At 36.2% G+C, this 23,270-nt stretch overlaps 1 protein-coding gene across 1 annotated transcript; it reads right to left on the bottom strand.

Annotated features, from left to right (window-relative positions):
- Window positions 1-18,671: 18,671 nt before the first annotated feature.
- LOC107775921 (heat shock 70 kDa protein, mitochondrial) lies at window positions 18,672-22,482 on the bottom strand. The gene is made up of 6 exons (XM_075254272.1): window positions 22,260-22,482; window positions 21,262-21,338; window positions 21,094-21,172; window positions 20,419-20,985; window positions 19,721-20,341; window positions 18,672-19,580 (listed from the first exon to the last, which is right to left on the bottom strand). The coding sequence occupies exons 1-6, from the start codon at window positions 22,332-22,334 to the stop codon at window positions 18,954-18,956; spliced, it is 2,046 nt and encodes a 681-aa protein (XP_075110373.1). The 5' UTR covers window positions 22,335-22,482; the 3' UTR covers window positions 18,672-18,953.
- Between the last annotated feature and the right edge of the window lie 788 nt (window positions 22,483-23,270).

Here is a 23,270-nt window from a genome sequence, read left to right on the forward strand (position 1 = left end):
ACTATTGTAAAAGATGAAGAAATTTTTACCTCCAATAGCAAAGGTTAACACCTTATTTATTTTAAATAAATACCATTTAAAAAAATATATATTCTATAGATACCTTTTAGGGTTTAAAGCAAAATATTTAATTTTGGTTACCTCCTAGCCCTAAGCCACTAAATACGCTAATCAGTTACAATATTTTCTTTCTCTCTCTATTTTGATACATTTCATTCTCTTCCCACATCCCATTAAAATTTTGGATTCTCTTCCTCTTCTCTGTCTAGTTCGCTTGCGATTTCTCCTCCGTCGATACAACATTATGAATTTCCCCCGACTTGCACAAAATATATTTGTATGATGTAGTTTCCCCATTTGCTAAAAATGGTTAGCTTCCCAGAGTTGTATCGTACTGCACCGTCGTCGCCGTGCCGAAGTCTTCTTAATCCATGAAATCCTCATCTTGTCTTCACCAACCATGGAAATATGCACCTGAAAGTGTGAGATGGCTAAATTTGTAATACTAACCGTATGGTCTAAAAGCTTAAACACTCATCGATCTAATCGATCTCAACCGGATTCTCCGATGTATTTTCACCGTTCAGCAATTCCTCTGAAAATTCACCCCCGAGGATTATAACCCTAAAGAAGATATTCAGATGCTCATCATGAATTTGAAGTATTTCAAACGCAAGACTCATCCCCTCCACCAGATTGTTATCTAAAAAATTTCATTTCTTATTCATCATTTTCTTTCTTCTACTGTTCAAACTCATGCTCTAAGATTTTTTTTTTTCATTGTAATTCAGTGTATCTCGTTGTATTCCATGTATTTTATTGTATTCACTGTCTTTTTTTCTTATTGTATTTCAATGTATCCCGATGTATTCTATGTATTTCATTGTATTCACTGTCTCGCTATATGCCATGAATGTATTCATAAGTTTTTTTTAATTAATATAATTTATGTATTCAGATGTATTATATAATTTCTATGAAGATTGCTATATTTTTGGGGTATTTTTCGGTTGAGAATCTTTTTTATAACTGAAAATACAAAATTTGTGTGTTATAATTGAGTTTGTTGAGTTATATTAGGAGTCTATTATGTTAATTAATTCACTTTCCCTTTTAAAAACAGTGTAATCCCCTATTTCACGCCGTGAATACAATTGAATACAATAATCTGTCCAGGTGTAATCTCATGTTTCACTCCATGAATACAATCGAATACACTCGAATACAACAACTGATTAGCTGGACTTCCCTTATTCACGCCTATTTTTGCTACTGTATCCATAAATACAATAGCTTAAATACATCAAATACATCTTATAACCACATAAAATGTATCTATAATCCGTAATATAGCAAATAGTATTTATAGATGACTAATTACTACTAAAGATAGTGCTTTATGAAAATTTCTCAAAGATGAATGCTACATTGAAAATAGCTCTGTAAGAAGTGGAGTTATCTAGTTGGTAACTAGCCCAAAACCGGAGTTCAATTTCTTCCTGTTATTTATAACTAGTATTAGTACCCGCGTGATGCGCGGACAAATCATTTCAAATTGCGATGTATGTTGTTTGAATCATGTACAAATAACCTTAAAATATATATCTCTCAGATAAAATTATATAACATGAGAATTTAATTATGAAGCAGGATATGAAATTATTGATCAAATCTCATAGTAGACAACCAATCTTTTTAACATATATTTGTAGCAACCTAACTCCTTGATTTTAGTACTTGCATTTCGTTTCGTTGTAGATATTAAAGAATACTAAACATGTCATATTGTGATATGTCTTGTTCGAGCATATTAGATCATATTATTTTAACAAATTCTTACAATCACTTTATTTTTATCAGGAAGTCAAATATGTCTTATTCATCACATCATTTTTACGTAAATTCTTTTTTTGTTCTTTTCTTATAGTTATTGTATTATTTAATATTTCATATTATTATACCATCATATAAGTTTTTGTTAGCTTATAATTAAATTAATGTCTTGCTTATTATTCTTTTAATAGTATGTGATAAAATAAATGTTTTATTCTCGAAATTTGATATATTTTTATGCTTTTATCCTCTTATTCATAATATTTTAATCATTTAAATTTGTCAGTAATATTTTTAAATATAATTAATTATTTTATTTTATCTATATTAAAATTAATTTAAAGTATAAGTATCCTCACACTACCTCTATTTTCTTTTTAATATACATTCTCTTTCCTACTATAAATGTTAATTAGTTTTATATTAATATTTTACCTATAACCAAAATAATGTCATATTTTGTTTTAAATTGTAACTTTTAATTAGTCTAAAATATTAATAAATAAGTTATTTGATTATCATGTTCCAAATGTATTGATTTCTCTTATAATTAATTTTGTATTAGATGCAGTTAAATTTTCTTTCTTGTTTAGCTATAAGATAAAATTTAATTTCAATTTTAATTTTCATTATTAAGATTACCAATATTAGAAATTTATTTTGTATTTTTAAAAATTTATTTAATCATAGAAAAAAAATTTCTTAATTTTATGACACATTATTTCTAAATATTGTAATAATATTTTTATATCATTTTAATTCTTTACATAATTTGTTTTAAAAAAAAATTCATCTCAAACTCAAATAATTCTTATCATTTTATTTTCTAAACTTGACCACATTTTCAAAAAATTATGCCATGCATTCAAACTCAAACTAACTGCACTGATTCAGATATTAATCATAAGTCTAAAATATTAATACATAAGTTATTTGATTATCATGTTCCAAATGTATTGAGTTCTCTTATAATTAATTTTGTATTAGATGCAGTTATTTGTTCTTTTTTAGCTATAAGATAAAATTTAATTTTTAATTTTCATTATTAAGATTACCAATATTAGAAATTTATTTTGTATTTTTAAACATTTATTTAATCATAGAAAAAAATTCTTAATTTTTTGATCACATTATTTCTAAATATTGTGATAATATTTTTACTGTCATTTTAATTCTTTACGTAATATTTTCAAACAAAAATCTCATCTCAAATTCAAATAATTCTTATCATTTTATTTTGTAAACTGGACCGCATTTTTAAATAACTATGCTATGCATTCAAACTCAAACTAACTGCACTCGATTCAGATATTAATCACAGAAAAATATTGTCTTAATTGTTTGAACATGTTATATCTAAATGTTGTAGTAATATTTTCATTGTCATTTTACTTCTTTACATAATTTTTTTTCTTTTTTAGTTTTAAGATACAAATTTAATTTTTGTAAAATTACCTATATTAGAAATTTATTTTATAATTTAAAAATTTGTTTTTTTATTATTATTTTATTTTTCATAAATAAGACTTCAATTTCGTGGTATTATTCATAATTTGAGCATTCGCATCGTAGTTTTAAGAACTTTCTAATCTTAAATACAAATAGTCTTTTCTTTTCATTTCTAATAGTAAATTTCTAATAGGTTAACATAATTTTCCTATTTTTTAAATCTAATATATAGTCTTATTACGTTTTATGTGGCTTTTCATTAATTCGTAACTTTATTTAATATCATTCTCAACTACTTTTATTTAATAATATAAGATAAATATATAATTTTTAAATTATAAAATAAATATTTATTTTGTTTCAAAAATATTGCTCGAAAATTTTAAATTATTTAAAATTTAATAATATTTTTAAGTACTGTATATTTACTTTATTTTATTTTCTAAACTTATGATTTATAAGTGTCCTTACATTATCTCTAATTTATTTTTATTGTTCAATATTTTTAGTTTTTTATTTTATTATTAGACTTGAGTTATGTGGACTTATATTATGACTTTACTTATCATAATATAAAAAACTTTCTCACCTCAAGTTTAAATAAGTTTTACACTCTTTCCTATGATAAACAATCTTAGTTTTTTTTCTATTTATTCTTTATTATTGATTTTATATTATTCAATACCTATTATTATTACATTGTCATGTGAATTTTTATTAGCTTGTTTGAATTTAATATCTATTTTTACCACACTCATTTTAATATAATATAGATAAAAATTAAAATACTTTCTCATCTCAAATTCAAATAATTTTTTATCATTCTATTTTCTTAATTGGACTATATTTTCAAAAAATTATGGTATGCTTTCAAACTTAAACTAACTAAAATCAATTCAAATATTAATAATAGAAAAATATTTTCTTAATTATTTGAACACATTATATCTAAATGTTGTAGTAATATTTACGTATAAAATATTCGTTTGCACGATTTATCAATATTAATATGAATTTATTTTTATTGTTATTAAAATATCTTTTGTTGATTATTTAATTTTTCTCTTCCTTATAATTAATTTGTATACTTTATGTAAGATCTTATTTTGCTGCTTGAATTTATTTAGTTTTTAAACTCAATAAATCTTTAATATCTTAAGTAATTTTAGTTTTATTTTATATTTTAACTTACTCTAAAATATAAATAGTCATAAGTTATCTCAATTTAGTCATATGTTATCTCAATTTACGTCTTTATATATATATGGAAGTTGAACTGGAGTTGATTTTCTTTGAAGCCATTTCAATGTTCTTGGTATTTGGTGAACGAAAAGTTGAGATGAGAGGTAGAGATTGTCCCCTTGGGCGTGCCAGAATTTGTAGACAATAAATTTGCGTTGAGAAAATAAAATCAAGACCGAAAATATCGCAACAATCATAGTATTTAATTTCGAATATTTGAGTGTACAATCTCTATGAATCCTCTGATTCTTCTTTCCAATAGTAAATAAATTCAAGGGCCTTTGAACTTGATCTTGAATCTATGTTTATTGCCACAAACGATGATCTTGTTCTTGAGCTTGAGCTTGATTGCTTGGACTTGAACTTGATTTAGTCTTCGTTCTTGAGCTTGAACTTGATTTGTTCTTCGTTCTTGAGCTTGAACTTGATTTGTTCTTCGTTCTTGAGCTTGAACTTGATTTCTTGAAATTGAACTTGAAGCTTGAAACTTGTGGAGGATTTTGCAGCGTTTGATCCACGAGCTCTTTCTTGCTTTTTGTTATAACTTCTGGTGTCTTTTCTAAGTTATGAAGACCCCTATTTATAGTTGTGGAAGGGAGGAGTTGTGATAAGAATAAACTCTTTCCGACCAATCAAATTGAAGCATGACATGGCTGCATTTGATTGGCCAGAACATGTCACTTACACACGTGGCACGATTTCATTGGCATTTTAGTGTGACTGGACATGCCTTGTCATTTTGACACGTGGCATGGTCCTATTGGCTCTTACGCTTGACTTGGCGCCCACATCATTTGACACGTGGCACGGAACTGGGCCTCTAGGAAGATGACAATTTGGGCTTAATGAAGTGGGCTCATCACTTTAGCCCAATTAAATGGGCTAACCCAATGGATTAAGACTTATTTATTTAACCCATTTATATTGGACTTATATAATTAAGGAATAGTTACCTCCTATAGCAAAGGTTGATACCTTATTTATTTTAAATAAATACCCTTTTAAAAAATTATATTCCATAGCTACCTTTTGATTTTTATAGCCAAATATCTATTTATGGTCATCTCCTACCCTTAAGCCATAAAATACGCTTTGTATTATTTTTCTCTCTCATTCTTTCAGATTTTTCTCCACCTTCTCTCTCTCTCAAAGTCATTCTTTCTCCATGAATACAACCATGATTCTCCCCTGATTCATCTCCATTGTTGAACGAAATTAGAAGTCATGAATGGTATCATGGCAGCCACGAATAGAATTAACAGTTGGTTCAGAAGTTTCCCAATGAGCAGAAATCATCAATATTACATTCGACTTTTGATTTAAAATTCTTTCTCTAAAGCCTTTTAAGAAGTGTCTGGCGGGCAAAGACTCATCTATGGAAAGAGTAGGGGAACCATGTGATATGAAGAACGTCTCCTTCAATTTCAAAGGCAAATCAATTCACTCTTTGAATTAAATTTTGAATAAGCGAATTTGTCTTCGGATAATGGGCTTGTTATTGGGTACCCAAAGTTGTTTTTGTACGTCGGTGCGTGTCCTCACGTAAATTAGGGTTTGTTCTTGAACAAAGACGGCGGAGTATGTGGCTGAGCAACTTGATTTTTTGTTAATATATTTCAATATTTTTTCAACGTATCACGCTGTATTTTTATGTATTTCATTGTATTAATTGTCTTTTTTCCCCATTGTAATTCAATGCATCTCAATGTATTCCATGTATTTCATTGTTTTCACTATCTTTTTCCACTGTATTTCAATGTATCCCCCTGTATTCTATTTTTTTTATTGTATTCACCGTCTCGCTATATGCCATGAATATATTCATATTCTTTTTAATTAATATAATTTATGTATTCAGATGTATTATATAATTTCTCTGAAGATTGCTATATTTTTGAGGTATTTTTCGGTTGAGAATCTTTTTTATAACTGAAAATACAAATTTTGTGTGTTATAATTGAGTTTATTGAGTTATATTAGGAGTCTATTATGTTAATTGATTCACTTTCTATTTAAAAACAGTGTAATTCCCTGTTTCACGCCGTGAATACAATCGAATACAATAATCTGTCCAGCTATAATCCAATGTTTCACGCCATGAATACACTCGAATACACTCGAATACACTCGAATACAACGACTGATTAGCTGGACTTCCCTGATTCACGCCTACTTTTGCTACTGTATTCATGAATACAGTAGCTTAAATACATCTAATACATCTTATAACAACATAAAACGTATCTACAATCCGTAATATAGCAAATGATATCTATAGATAGTTAATTACCACTAAAAGATAGTGCTTTATGAAAATTTCTCTATAATTAATTCAATTATATTAGCTCATAACATATATTTGGACCAATGTATCTTGAATTTAAAATATAGTCCAAATTATTTTACGGATTTAATTTTAATAAAATTTATATGCCCACAAATGCCCCATACTTCAAGACTTGACGGGTTTAAGCGTATCCAACTCCAAAAGACGAGGCTTGAAGTATTAGCAAAATATTTATTTTAGTATGAATACTCCCGGAAACATATTCAAGTAATGTAAAATATATTTGTATTTCACAATACATATTAATCACGTGGACTAGTGTAAGCACGTAGGCCAAGCTTCTTTTATTTGATTTGGAACTTTTCCTCACATTAGTACCTTATACCAAACATTTGTTCTCATGGAAAAGTAACACAGAGGAACCCACGTACACATAGCATACAAACATCGTATTTGCTTATTCCCATATGACTAGAAAATAGGAAATCATGAGCTTCAGTTAACTTGAACTTTGTCGTATATTAGTTTCTGATTCCCACTTGAACTCGAAGAAGCTAAGCAGTCATAAGATTAGAGCCAACTAGGTAATTCCGTGAAATTACACCGCCGCCTTAGCAGTCGAAATTCTTTTCGGGAACTGATTCCGTGATTCCCACATCGTCAATATGCTAAAGTAAATCATCTATGAAGATCTATATAAAGACATGCTCGTATTTATTGAGCATCAATTTGAAGTATCTGCAAGCCACTTGAGTCTATCTTTTGTGGACTCGAAAGCATTAACGCGAAGGTAATTTCTTCTTCTTTTCCTGTGCTTTTCTTGTTTTGTTGTCCTTTTTTTGTAGGTCAAACGAGAAAGATATGTTCTTGTTCAACAAGATGATCTACACATGAAGAAGGCGTTCTTAGAGTGTGAGGGGATAGATACTCATCCCTGCCCAAATATCGGAGAGATTACTCTCAAAACGGCCCGACTATCGAAGAGATTACTCTCAATGTAGCCTGACTATCGGAGAGATTACTCTCAATGTGGCTCGACTATCGGCGAGGTCAACTTAAGGTGCAAAGGGACTCATATTTCCACCTTAAGATTGAAAAGTTATAGTTCCTTTTAAGGACAAACCCGCGAAGAGGCCAACTTAAGGTGCAAAGGGACTTATATGTCCACCTTAAGATTGGAAGACTTATATGTCCACAGAATGTGGTTTAACTATCGGAGAGATTACTCTCAAAATGTCCACAGAATGTGGCTTGACTATCGGAGAGATTACTCTCAAAATGTCCACAGAATGTGGCTTGACTATTGGCTCAAAATGTCCACATAATGTGGCTTGACTATTAGAGAGATTACTCTCAAAATGTCCACAAAATGTGGCTTGACTATTGGAGAGATTACTCTCAAAATAGCCTGACTATCGGAGAGATTACTCTCATTGTGGCATGACTATCGGAGAGATTACTCTCAATGTGCCTCGACTATCGGCGAGGCCAACTTAAGGTGCAAAGGGACTTATATGTCCACCTTAAGATTGGAAAGTTATAAAGCTTCAACTCGAAGAAGACATCGACTTGAACACTTGGAAAACGTTGAAGATTTGGCGTACTTTGCAGCTTTCAACTCGAAGATTCGGAGGGCTTAAACAATTCAACTATAAGACCGACGAATTTGAAGACTGAAACTTGAAGACCGACGAACTTGAAGACTTCAACTTTGAGACTTGGAGGGCCTAAATATTTCAACTTGAAGATCAGCGAATTTTAAGACTTCAACTTGAAGATCGACGAACTTGAAGACTTCAACTTTTGAGACTTGGAGGGCCTAAATATTTCAACTTGAAGATCAACGGATTTGAAGACTTCAACTTGAAGACCGACGGACTTGAAGACTTTAACTTTATTGATTTCAAGAAAACTAGACTTCCAGATTTAGAATATATCCAAAATTCTCAATCAAACAACTTCAGAATCGTCCCAGATAATATTTTAAAATCAACTTTATATTGCACCACGCCATCAATTCCAGGTTTGCGCAGTCTCACAAAAATTCATATCTTGGTAGGGAAACCTCAAGATCGGAAGATGTCTTATTTATCATCAATAGAAATTTAAGAGCTATATTCTCACAAATATCTTGAGTTCAAGTCTCACGGAATTTGAAACGGTGTGTCAAGCAATCCTTTCCTTATACTTGTGTTTCCTTTTGATGTCTCTCTTCTCTTCCCTTTTTTTTAAGGCAGAGGGCGGACTTGGAGACTAACAAACTTGAAGGTTTGGCGAACCTGAAGACATAGAGAATCCCTGGACTTCAATGCAAATACTTGACATCCTCCTAAAATCGGCCCATCGAAGATATCAATTTACCATGGAGGGTTTCCCCCTTTAAATCAAATGAGGTCAAAGTTCAGTAGGAGGATGGCATTTCAGCTTGATCTTACATTCCTTCATACTTCATTCGAATAACAATTGGGGCAATATGTATTTTTGAACTTATGCGACTGAACTTAGAATGAAACTCTAAGCTGCCTACGTACCTCGGTGAAAAGGATCAAGTCATACCATAGTTCAGACTGGGTAGTTTTTTTTTACGTCCTAACTTTTGCCTAGGCCGCCTCTTTCGAGATTTTCAACTTAGCAGACTTTTTTTGGGCCGTACACAGTTTATACTCTTGCGGGCCAGGAGTGTGGCAACATGCAGTTTAGGCTCATGCGTCAAGGAGCATCATGACTTGCAGTTTAGGCTCGTACGTCGAGGAGTGTTGCAACTTCAAGGATAATACTTCTTCAAAAACTTGCCATTGATAGGGCCGATTCTCATACCATCTGCATCAACCAGTTTGTAAGCCCCACTTGAGTAAGCTTCTTGTACGATATATGGCCCATCCCATTTTGAAGTGAACTTCCCTACAGGTTTATGGGAAGTAATTATGGGTCTTCGTACGGCAAGGACTTGATCTCCTACTTGAAAGGATCTCGGGCGAACTCTTTTATTGAAGGCGCGAGATAATCGAGCTTGATAACATTCAAGACTCTATTGAGCTTCCAATCTCTTTTCATCAAGAGCTTCCAACTCTTCTAATCGAAGTCGAGCATTTTCTTCATCAGTGATCCCTTCTTGAATAGCCAGTCGCAATGAAGGTATTTGACGTTCAAGTGGTACGACGACTTCGACTCCATAAACAAGTGAATAAGGAGTCGCCTGTGTTGGCGTGCAGTGAGTCATCCTATATGCCCATAGAGCTTCTTCCATACGGTCATTCCAATCTCATTTGGATTTGGAGACGAATTTCTTTAACAAGTTGCATAAAGTCTTGTTGAATGCCTCAGCTAGACCATTGGCGGCAGCATTGTACATCGAAGAGTTACGTTGCTTGAAGCCAAAGAGATCACAAATCTTGTTCATCAACCTATTATCGAATGGCTTTCCATTATCCGTTATTATGTAACGAGGAATGCCAAAGCGATAAATAATGTTTACTCGGATGAAACTTGCAACATTTTCCTTCTTTACTTCTTTAAGAGCAATAACTTCAGCCCATTTCGAGAAGTAGTCAGTTGCAACCAAGATGTATAGGTTCCCACCATAGGACTTTGGCAGTGGTCCAACAACATCTAATCCCCAAGCATCAAATGGCCAAGATGCAATAGTCGGGTGCAACACTTCAGGAGGTTGATGAATAAAATTCGCATGGAATTGACAAGCATTGCATCTTCGAGCGTAGTCCAAGCAATCTTTTACCATCGTTGGCCAATAATATCCCATCCTTTTATATAGAAGTGGAGCTTTGGTCCGGACTGGTGTGACCCACATACCCCAGAATGTGCCTCTTGTAAAGCTTGGAGAGCTTCTTCTTCTCCTAAGCATCGTAAGAGTACTCCCTCGAATGACCTTCTGTATAGAGTATCCTTTTAGTAAAGGAAGAGAGGTGCACGACGACGGATTTCAGTCCTTCTCCTCGGATTTTCTGGAAGTATCCTATAGCATAAGTAATCGATAATGGGTTGTCGCCATTCTTCTTTCTCAGCTTCAGAAACAGCAACAAAATGCTTGAGTTCGTCTTCTTCACCTTCAGCCTCATTTGGCGGCGGTACTACCCATTTTTTGTAGACGGTAACTTGCACTTGGCCAGGCAGGGCTAATGATGAAGCTAGAGTAGCTAAAGCATTAACCTTCTTATTTTCTTCCTTGGCACATGCTGAATAGTCATATCACCGAGCCACCCCATCACTTTTTAGCGTAATCATGATATGGGCATAGTTCAGGCTTCTTAACCTCATAACTACCCAAAAGTTGATTGACCACTAACTGGGAGTCACCAAATACTTGCAATTGCAATTGCTTCATTTCAACGGCCATTTCGAGCCCAAGTATTAATGCTTGATACTCAGCAACATTGTTGGAACAAAGTTGTGTCAAGGTGAAGGAGTAGGGCAAGACTTCACCTTGGGGAGTGACAAATACTACGCCAACCCCGACTCCCCCACGATGCGCATCACCATCAAAGTACATCTTCCATGGAGGTTGAACTTCAACGACCATTGCGTCCTCATCAGGTAGTTCATCAGTTAGCTCCCAGTTATCAGGTATCGGATGATCTGCTAAGAAGTCTGCCAATGCCTATCCTTTTACAGCCTTCTAAGGGATGTACAAAATCTTGAATTGTTGAAATTAGATGTACCATCTCGCTAGTCGATCACTAAGAACAGGTTTTGACATCACGAACTTGATGGGATTTGCTTTAGAAACAAGACGAACAACGTGAGCCTGAAAGTAGTGCTTCAACTTTTGAATTGAGAAGACTAGCGCCAAACACAACTTTTCAATTGGCGGATAATTCAACTCGTTAGGTGTCATCATCCTGCTCAAGTAGTAAAGAGAGTTTTCTTTCCCCTCACTATTTTCTTGGGCCAATAGTGCTCCAACAGACCTTTCCTGCGCTGCAATGTATATCCAGGTATAGGTGTTGCTAAAACTGGAGGCTTCATCAAGTAGGTTTTGATACTTTCGAAGGCATTGCTACAAGCTTGGTCCCACTTAAAAGGAACGCCTTTCTTCATGAGACGACAAAATGGTTGGCACCTCCCAGCCAGGTTTGATATGAATCTTCTAAGGTATACTAGCTTTCCTTGCAGACTTTTCAATTCATGTATATCTCGAGGCTCAGGAATATTCAAAATGGCATCCACTTTGGCTTGATCAATTTCGATCCCCCGATGTCGGACAATGAAACCAAGGAACTTTCCAGAAGTAACTCCAAAGGCACATTTCAACGGATTCATCCTAAGTTGGTACCTCCGGAGTAATTCAAATACCATCCTCAAGTCTTTCATGTGGTCGCCCTTCTCTCTTGATTTCACCACCAAGTCGTCAACATAGCATTCGACATTTTTGTGGAGAAGATCGTTGAAAATATTCTGCATAGCCCTTTGGTAAGTAGCATCAGCATTTTTCAAGCCAAAATGCATTTCCTTGTAGCAATAAATACCCTTTGGGGGTGCGGAACGCAGTAAGCTCTTCATCTTTTGGTGCCATGCGAATTTGGTTATAGCCCGATGAACCGTCCATGAAAGACATTGCCTCGTAACCAGTAGTAGCATCGATCATCAGCTCTGGAATAGGAAGCGGGAATTTATCTTTGGGACATGCATTATTGAGGTCCTTGAAGTCAACGCATACTCGAATCTGGCCATTCTTCTTCCTTACAGGGACAATACTTGAAACCTATGTTAGGTATTTAACTTCCCGAATAAATCCAGCTTCAATGAGTTTGTTAACTTCAGTTTCAATCAGGGGAACCAAGTCCGGCCTAAAATGCCTTTGAGCTTGTTTAACAGGGCGAGCACCATTTTTGACTGCAAGGTGATGGACTTCTACTTTCGGGTCCAATCCAGGCATCTCTTTGTAACTCCAAGCAAAGACATCCCTGAACTCTTTGAGTAACTCAATATAAGTGCTCTCTTCATTAGCTTCTAGTAAAGCACTTAGGTAGATGGGTCTTGGTTCTTCATCGGTGCCAAGGTTAACTTCTTTTAAGGCATCAACTGTCGTCTTCACTCCTTTTTCAAGTTCAGGTGGAGCATCTTTCGCATCTTCATCTTCTTGAGGGTCCCCATCATTGAAGGATATGTGATAACACAACGAAACATCCTCCAATTCTGCATTATCTTCCATTGAAGATGGAATGCCATTCTCGACTTGTACAGTAACATGATACGAAGAACCCACACTTTCTTCGTCTACATCACGTTTCTTAGTATAGACCACAGTATATGGCTTTACCTTCAGTACTTCTTTACATAAAACCACAAGCTTTGTTTGTCGCCTCATTCTAGAAGGAACCAAACTTTGGAAATCCTTAGAGATCTCCTGGATTTTGGGTGAAGCCGGTGTTCTTATGCTTTGAAAGTTTCTCCGAAACTTGTTCCCCTTCTTTAGTGGACCCAATCTTTCAAACACAGAGGTCCTCACAGGTGATTTTCCAAGTCGATCAAAGACAGAAGGCTTGTTAGAAGCGGCTGATTCATCTTCTACAGTGATATAAATGTTGCTCGCCCTTCTTATTGAGATGCGCACTGGTGACGACTGCTTGTATCCCAAACCTTCAGGTGGTTGCCTTGTTGCAGCTTCTGATGGGAGTTTTCCTAACTTTGATGACTCATTGGGATTGTATCCAGCTTTTGCAAATAGCTTGTAAGCGTTAGGGTCAAAACCTTCATCTATTCGCTTTGTAGGGAGTGCCACATTCTGCAAATGATTTTGGGCTACAAACCCTGAAAGCGGCATTGAGGACGACTTTACTGCCTCAATTCGTTTAATCGGAAGAGTTAACTCCTTTAGCATGTTAGCTTGGCGATTAGATGGTTCACCTTCTTCTTTCTTCCTTTTAGGGACATATTGGAGTGCCAGACTTACTTTCTTTCCATAAGACGTAATATTCCCTCTATAAGATTTATTTGCATTGAGTTGTACCTTCTTACTAACAGCTTTGGCTTCACCAGTAGTCACCTCTTCTCTTTTTGTTGAGGGCTCTTTATTCTTGCTTTTCATGCCATCATCAGCTTTCAGCTCCTTCACAACGCGGTTCTTCAAGTAGAACTTTGCATCAGCGAAGTGTGACTCAGCCTCGGTGAATGGCTCATCATCAGCAACTATTGTCTTCTCGACTTCACCCTCGTAGTATTTTAAACATTGATGGTAGGTAGATAGAACTACTTTATTCTCATGTATCCAAGGCCTCCCAAGCAAAACATTGTATGAAGTCTTCGAATCAATCACATGCAACCATGCACCTGATTGCATATCTTCAATAGTGATTCCCAGCCTGATCGCGCCTATGGCTCTTTGCCCCCCTTGGTTGAATCCTTGGATCATCACACGACTTTCTGAGAGTTAGTTCATGGGAATACCAAGTTCTTTCACTGTGTGGATTGGCAAAATGTTCACTGAGGATCCTCCATCAACCAAAATCCGATTTACCCTTTCATCGCGCGCATATAGCCAACCAGGTACAATGGGCGGTTATGAGGAGTGTCACCTAGCAAAAGATTGTCATTTGTGAGCGTGGCCTTTTACTCACAAGCATTAACTTATTGAGGAGTGGACTCGACGGGCTTTTCCGAAGATGGTGCCAACTGTAGGTCATCACTCTTTTCTTCCCCTTTGTCAGCATGGCAACAAGAGGCGTCAATTCCCTCAAGGGAAATCTTCGTGCGGAACCAACTTGGTAAAAACTCCTCCAAGGTCACTGGATTTTGCGGCTTTTGAGGATGGTGCATCTCCACTTTTGCTTTCTTCAAATGCCTAACTGGATTCTTTTTCGTTGGTCTTTTTACCATCATCTTCCTTGTTGGTTGTTCTATTGATCCTTTTCGTGAGCTCCTTTTGTGGTGCCTACGACGAGTCACCAATGTCCAACCTTCATCATCATCAGGTTGATTGACTTCAGCTTCGTCGCTCTCCAGTAATCCTTCATCTTTGCTTTCTTTAAAACCGCATAATTCATCCGGACTAAATGAGCCAAAGGTGATAGAGACTTGGTTTGCACTTGCTTTCTCATCTTCAAGCACGATATTCTTTTCGCGAGCCAAGTCCATGACTTTGTCCTTGAAGACAAAGCACTTCTCCATAGGATGGCTTACAAGTCGGTGATATTTCCAGTAATTTGGGTCATTTGTTTTCCCAACTTCATTTGGTCGCTTCATCTCCGGAAGCTCAATAAGATTTAACTCGAGGAGTTCTTCGAAAATGGCTGGCACATCAGAATCCAGAAATGGGTACTCCTTCTCTTGCATTTCTTTTAGAGTCAACTTTCCACTTGGCTTATCTTGAAAAGAAGTGGATTTCATACTCTGCTTCTTGCTCACCTTCGTCGTGAACTTCACAGGCGACGAGTTGATATTCATAGTTTCTTTGCTTTCAGACTTAGGTACGAACTTGCCCCACTTCATGACTTCTTGCTTGTCATTCCCTTTGCGAGGTTCATAGATGGGTAACCTTTCATTTCCAGCGGAGGCCATGCTCAATTCCATGTCATGGGCACAAGTTGCAAGTTCTTCAAATGTGCTAGGCTTGATACCTTGAAAGATGTAGCGCAATCCCCAATGCATTCCCTGGATGCACATCTCTATGCCTGAAGCTTCACTAAGCCTGTCTTTGCAGTTGAGGCTTGCATTCCTCCAACGATTGATAAAGTCGATAACTGGTTCCCCTTTTCGTTGACGAGTATTTGTAAGTTCTATCATACTCATAGTACGTCTCGTACTATAAAAGCGATTGAGTAACTCTTGCTCTGGTTGATCCCAACTATCGATAGATCCAGCCTCGAGGTCCGTGTACCAGTCAAAAGCATTTCCCTTTAGCGAGCGGACAAACTGTTTGATGAGGTAATCTCCATAAGTCCCAGCATTGTTGCATGTCTCCACGAAGTGCACAACATGTTGCTTTGGGATACCTTTACCGTCAAACTGTTGAAACTTCGGATGTTGATAGCCAGCAAGCATCTTCAACATATCGACCCTTGCAGTGTACGACTTTGCATATGTAAGGGAAGATTTGGCAGCAACTTCATATTTGTTCTTAATGGTTCCTTCGATGAACTCCTTCAGTTGATCGATTGGAATCATCCCTTCAGATGAGACAGGGATAGCCTTAGTGGATGCTGCTTGTCTTGGGGGAGAGTCACTCTCTAGAACTTCTGGGAGCTTGCCGGGTGCATGGGTGGATTCTTCTTCCACCAAGATTCCCACCTTGTCTGTTAGCTTGTCAATTCTAGCCTCTTGATTTTGCATGCATTTGGTCAAGCCAGCGATTGCTTTCATCAAGTTTGCCAACTGCTCCTCCATAGATGAAGTGTTTGTCACCATGGCTTGCATGATTGTCGTGGACGACGGAGAGTAGCATGGATTTTCACACAGATTGATCCTTGATTGGCTCACGCTATGTGGTGTAAGTGGGGAGGATCCATCACTTGAAGCATCATCATCTTCCTTCACAGCATAGTGCTTGGATCCGGAGAGGTCAAGCAAAGCAAGAGTTTTCTTGATCTTTTCAGCAACATCGCTTCCTCCTTCAGATGCGTTTGTGGAAGATCTTGCTCCTTTTGAGGACGAAGATCCGAAAATAGGGGTTGATGCAGATGGCACTTGGGGTGCTTGTTGTCCTAGAGAGCTTGCTTTGGTCCTCGTAACTGGTCCGAAGCTTCCAAAGGTAACATCGAGGATGCTTTCCACATCAGCATAGAACCTGGAGTTAGCAGCCTTGGCGGAAGTTGAATCGGAGTTGATTTCCTTTGAAGCCATTTCAATGTTCTTGAACTTTGGTGATTGAAAAGTTGAGATGAGAGGTAGAGATTGTCCCAATGGGCATGCCAGAATTTGTAGATAATAAATTTGGTTCGAGAAAATAAAATTAAGACCGAAAATATCGCAACAATCGTAGTATTTAATTTCGAATATTTGAGTGTACAATCTGTATGAATCCTCTGATTCTTCTTTTTAATGGTAAATAAATTCAAGGGCCTTTGAACTTGATCTTGAATCTATGTTTATTGCCACGAACGATGATCTTGTTCTTGAGCTTGAGCTTGATTGCTTGGACTTGAACTTGATTTAGTCTTCGTTCTTGAGCTTGATTCTTGAACTTGATTTGTTCTTCGTTCTTGAGCTTGAACTTGATTTGTTCTTCGTTTTTGAGCTTGAACTTGATTTCTTGAAATTGAACTTGAAGCTTGAAACTTGTGGAGGATTTTGCAGCGTTTGATCCACGAGCTCTTTCTTGCTTCTTGTTATAACTTCTGGTGTCTTTTCTGAATTATGAAGACCCCTATTTATAGTTGTGGAAGGGAGGAGTTGTGATAAGAACAAACTCTTTCCGACCAATCAAATTGAAGCATGACATGACTGCATTTGATTGGCCAGAACATGTCACTTGCACACGTGGCGCGATTTCATTGGCCTTTTAGTGTGACTGGACATGCCTTGTCATTTTTACACGTGGCATGGTCCTATTGGCTCTTCCGCTTGACTTGGCGCGCCACATCATTTGACACGTGGCACGGAACTGGGCCTCTAGGAATATGACAATTTGGGCTTAATGAAGTGGGCTCATCACTTTAGCCCAATTAAATGGGCTAGCCCAATGGATTAAGACTTATTTATTTAATCCATTTATATTGAACTTATATAATTAATTCAATTATATTAGCCCATACCATATATTTGGACCAATGTATCTTGAATTTAAAATATAGTCCAAATTATTTTACGGATTTAATTTTAATAAAAATTATATGCCCACAATACATATAAATTTAAATATAGATATATAAATTAGATTTGTCTAGATCTATTTAGATTATGTATAAGATTCAGTAAACTACCTCCATTAATTATGTTTCTATATATAATTTTTAATTATTTATGTTGTCCTAAAATGGCGAAGTGACTTTAATTTAGCTTGCCACTTGGCTTAATCACAATGCATACTACTCTCCTTTTAATATAATATAGATTAAATGGGCTAGCCCAATGGATTAAGACTTATTTATTTAATCCATTTATATTGAACTTATATAATTAATTCAATTATATTATCCCATAACATATATTTGGACCAATGTATCTTGAATTTAAAATATAGTCCAAATTATTTTACGGATTTAATTTTAATAAAATTTATATGCCCACAATACATATAAATTTAAATATAGATATATAGATTAGATTTGTCTAGATCTATTTAGATGATGTATAAGATTCAGTAAACTACCTCCATTAATTATGTTTCTATATATAATTTCTAATTATTTATGTTGTCCTAAAATTGCGAAGTGACTTTATTTTAGCTTGCCACTTGGCTTAATCACAATGTATACTACTCTCCTTTTAATATAATATAGATAGATAGTACGGTACTGCCATTTCTTTTAAAAGTATTAGATCGTTTTATTTGATCACAATGCATATTTGAGATTTTTATTAACTGCGCACGGTTTTAGGGAGAAAATCAGTACTTGTTCAGCTCACCGCTTCCCAATTTTTGTCGGTTCAACATATATTCCCAATTTTAGCTTGCCTTAGTTTGCAAAGTTAGTATAGAAAATATTTTTGAAACTGAAAACTACTTGAGTTCGAAATGGATTAAACTGTTTTCGAATTTACAACAACAAATTCAATATAGTCCCACAAGTGCAATCTGGGAAGGGTAAAATATAAGCAGACCTTACCCCTACAACATTTAATTAGGCAGAAGGCGACAAGGGTCTCGTCTTAATTGCTGTCGCACTAGCAGCTCAACCACACTGAAGATCAGCCCAGAAACACAAAGCCAAAGAAAAGAAATTTAAAAGACAAGGGGAGCAATATATCTCGAATTAAGCAATTTATTTGGCAATAGCCGGCGTGGTTCATTTTCACCTGTGAATGCGTTCACAAAAATTCTACTATTGGCTAATCAATGTAAAGGTTGGTCTCATCTCTCTACTTGGAGAACAAAAAAATCAGAAGCATAAGCAGTTCGAATCAACTTTCTAGTTACAGAATGCTAGGGGAGAAAATAGGACGTTGACAGAGAAAATTTCATTTTCAACAAAAGAATGAGGATAAAAAACAACTCCAATATGCCATCCTCAGTGTTCACCACGAAATTTTACTTCTTCACTTCCTCATACTCGGCCTCAGGGGCTCCCCCTTGAGAACCTCCATCAGAGCCGCCTTCAGAGGCACCTCCGGCACCACCAGCCATATGCTGTCCAATCTTAGAAACAGCCTTGTTTGCTACATCAAGCTTCGATTTGATTTCATCAACGTTATCACCTCCCATTGCCGTTCTCAAGTCGGAAACAGCTGTTTCAATTTCTGTTGCCACCTCCTTGGGGACCTTGTCCCTGTACTCGTTCAAGCTCTTTTCGATACTGTATATGGTTGTGTCTGCACTGTTCCTGACATCAATCAGTGCCTTCCGCTCCTGATCCCTCTGGGCATGCAACTCAGCTTCCTTGACCATCTTGTCTATCTCATCTTCTGAGAGTCCACCAGATGATCGAATAGTGATCTGCTGTTCTTTGCCAGTGGCCTTGTCCTTGGCAGAGACCGTGACAAGTCCATTTGCATCTATGTCAAATGTGACTTCTATCTGAGGCAGACCCCTTGGTGCAGGAGGAATACCAACAAGTTCAAATTCTCCCAGCATCTTATTATCAGATGCCATCTCTCGCTCACCTTGCAAGACCTTAATGCCAACCTGGGTTTGGTTATCAGCAGCAGTAGAGAACACCTGGAATATCAAGAGGAGAGGCAGCAAAATGTTAGAAGGCATGACCAAAGACAAACAAATCCTGTCCATATAACATTGAGAATATAGGCAGTTCGCCAGTTATGAAGATTAAAATGACATGTCCGAACCTAAAAACTTACCTGGCTTTTCTTTGTAGGTATGGTGGTATTCCTGTTGATCAGCCTGGTAAAGATACCTCCTAAAGTCTCAATACCTAGAGACAATGGAGTGACATCCAGAAGCAGCAACTCTTTCACATCGCCACGGAGAATACCACCTTGAATTGCAGCTCCCATGGCAACTGCTTCGTCTGGATTTACACCTTTGCACGGGCTCTTGCCAAAAATCTCAGAAACAATGTCCTGCACTTTAGGGACACGAGTCATACCACCAACAAGGAGGACCTCATCCACATCTTTTGTCGATATTCCAGCATCCTTCAAACAATTCTTGCAAGGATCCCTTGTCCTCTCAATTAAACTGTTCACCAAATTCTCAAATTTGGATCTAGTTAGAGTTATATTAAGATGTTTAGCTCCTGATGCATCAGCTGTGATGAAAGGTAAATTAATTTCAGTCTGTGAGGTCGATGATAGCTCTATCTTAGCTTTCTCAGCTGCCTCTCGAAGTCTTTGCAGGGCAAGCCTGTCTTTTGACAGGTCAATTCCGTCTGTCCTTTTATACTCATTCACCAAAAATTCCAACAACGTATTGTCAAAGTCTTCTCCTCCCAAAAAGGTGTCTCCATTTGTTGCTTTGACCTGAGTGGTATATAGTTAGAGGAGTCCCAAAACAACAAGATGAACAACATAAGAGAACACAAAACTGCTTCATTTACCTCGAAAACGCCATTTGATATTTCCAAAATAGAAACATCAAAGGTGCCACCACCAAGATCAAAGACTGCAACAAGACCTTCTTTGTTGTTCATACCATAGGAAAGTGCCGCTGCAGTAGGCTCATTAATAATCCTTTGCACATCAAGGCCTGCAATTCGCCCCGCATCCTTGGTTGCCTGCCTCTGAGCATCATTGAAATAAGCTGGAACAGTGATCACGGCTTTATTTATAGACTTCCCTAGATAGGCTTCTGCAGTTTCCTTCATCTTTGTTAAAACAAATGCTCCAACCTGACTTGGGGAATACTGCTGCCCATTGGATTCAACCCAAGCATCTCCATTGGAAGCCCTCACTATTTTGTAAGGAACCATCTTCATTTCCTTCTGTGTCTGGGGATCATCAAACCGCCTACCAATTAGACGCTTGGTCCCAAAAACGGTATTTGTAGGATTGGTGACTGCCTGACGTTTTGCCGGAGTACCAACAAGCAATTCTGCCTTTTGGTTAAATGCAACCACTGACGGAGTGGTCCTAGATCCCTCAGCATTTTCAATCACTTTCGGGTTCTGCATGAATAAAAGCATCAAAAGATGTACCAAATCCACCATACTAGTTCAGTCTCAGGAGGAGTTAAAAGAACAATTTTACCCTAGGCCAACGAACAAAACTCTTACCTTGCCCTCCATCACTGCAACACAGGAATTTGTGGTACCCAAGTCAATCCCAATAATCTCATTTCCAGCAGGTCTAGAGCTGCACCATATGAAAGATGAGTTCCAGTAGAAAAGTAAATATCATTCATCTTAAAATAAAGCTGAAAATAGGAGACTTAAGGCAGTTACCAAAACGGTCTGGCTAGACCAGCCAATTTAGCACCACCAAGTGTTGGACACCATGACGGCTTAATGTTTGAAGCAAGCTGCACAAGCCATACATAGCACCCACATAAGCAAAAGTTATTTTATCAACAAAAGTTTTCTCATCTTGATTTAAGGAAAGGGAAAAAAAACAGCAAAGTTCTCGCACGAGAAAACCACTAACTGCCAAAAATATATATTTCTGAATGTCAACCAGTCACCGAAGCCGGCATAGCAGAACTCCACATAAGCACATACCAGATGAACTACAAAAAAATTCACTCCATATCTATCTTAACAAACAAAATGATAGACTTCCACCCACTTAAGGAAAACGCATTAGGAGTTACAAACACATCTTCCTCCCCTGATAGCAACATGTCCTAAATATCACCATCCCACTCAGAGTGGGGAATGTCCTAACACAACACACAATACCCATCACAAAAGTAAAGGCACTCTCTCCCGCTCAGAAGTATCTTCAATTAACTATCCCTCAATTCCAAATTACTTAGTATCAATTATATAAATCCATCAATCAGTAGCGATTTCATTTTATAAGTCATATCATTTTGCTTTTACAGTAGATTATGAATACTCTAAAACTAGATTTTTTCTAAGCCCAACGCTTATCCTTATACTAACATACAATCACTGTCAAACAACAAAAGTAATGACCAAAAACAAATATAAACAACAAACACTTGAGGCCCATCTGCGCATACTATTTCAGTATTTGCAAATATTGAACTCCTAAGTTGGTCAGCATTTCAAATGTAATATTAAACTAGGTTTCCACTTACAATTTAGCACCTTAGTGAAGTTCAATTTCAGAATTTAACATCAAAACCCAGTACCTCCCCCCCCCCTAACTAATAACACAATCTGACCTAAAATCACAAATTTAAGGAGAAGAGTACAGATTTAAGAGATAACAGTTGTGAAAACAGTTGAAGGATAAGAAAGATCGAGACTTTACATACAGTTTTATAAGCAGAACGAGAAGAGGTAGCAATTTCACGGCGACGAAGAGATCTGAGCAATACGGTGGTCGCCATTGGAGAATACAGTAAAAAAGGACGAATTGAGGTTGATTGCAGCTTCTTTTTATGGAGGCTGTTTGTTGCTAGGGTTTAGGGTTTTAGAGAAAGAAAAAGGGATTATTCTATTCTAATTTCTAGTAGTGGCTTGGAGAAGGGGAAATGTAAGGTGACGTGGCGGTGTACCATTAAATTAAACTACTGGGTCAGAAAGTTCTAGACGTATGTGATCTCGCCTCCTTTCCTTTTTTTTTTTCTTCCTTTTTTTCTAATTCACCTATTATACTATTTGGTCACAGAAATTGGTAATTAAATTACTCCTAATTCGACAATGGTCACACACAAAAAAAGGGACAATATGACTACGTGACACGCTGTGGTGCAATATCAAAGTGTATTTTTTATGCATTGTTCTATCACTTAAATATGATTTATTAATGCATCATTTTAGAAGTGGAGCCTTCGCATCATTTGAGGTCACGGGTTCAACTCCTGTCTACAGTTTCTTACAGAAATATAGAGTAAAATTGCGTACAATAAACCTTTGTGGTTCGGCCATTTCCTGTACCCCGCGCATAGCGGAAGCTTAGTACATCGGGTTGCCCCTTTAATGTATCATTTTACTTCAATATAATAATAAATTATAATAAATTAATGTGATTTAATGTAAATACTCTTCCTGACTATTCTCTCTTTATTTGAAAAACCTCCCTCAAATTAAGAACATATGAAATGCAAAGTTTGCAAATAAAAGTTTTTCAATTTCGAAATATACTAAAGAAACATAATTTAATTTAAGTGTTTTTTCATTGTTCCTATTCATCAATCTAATGTCTAAAACTAGTGGTTGAGAAAAATGTCAAATTTGATGTAACAGTTGTTGAATTTCAGGCATTAGTCAGAATAATGATTTGTTTATACAGGGTAAAACGTTAAACAAATGAAAGAAATTAA

Source organism: Nicotiana tabacum, chromosome 5 (genome assembly GCF_000715075.1).
Source record: "Nicotiana tabacum cultivar K326 chromosome 5, ASM71507v2, whole genome shotgun sequence".
Classification (NCBI taxonomy): Eukaryota; Viridiplantae; Streptophyta; class Magnoliopsida; order Solanales; family Solanaceae; genus Nicotiana; species Nicotiana tabacum.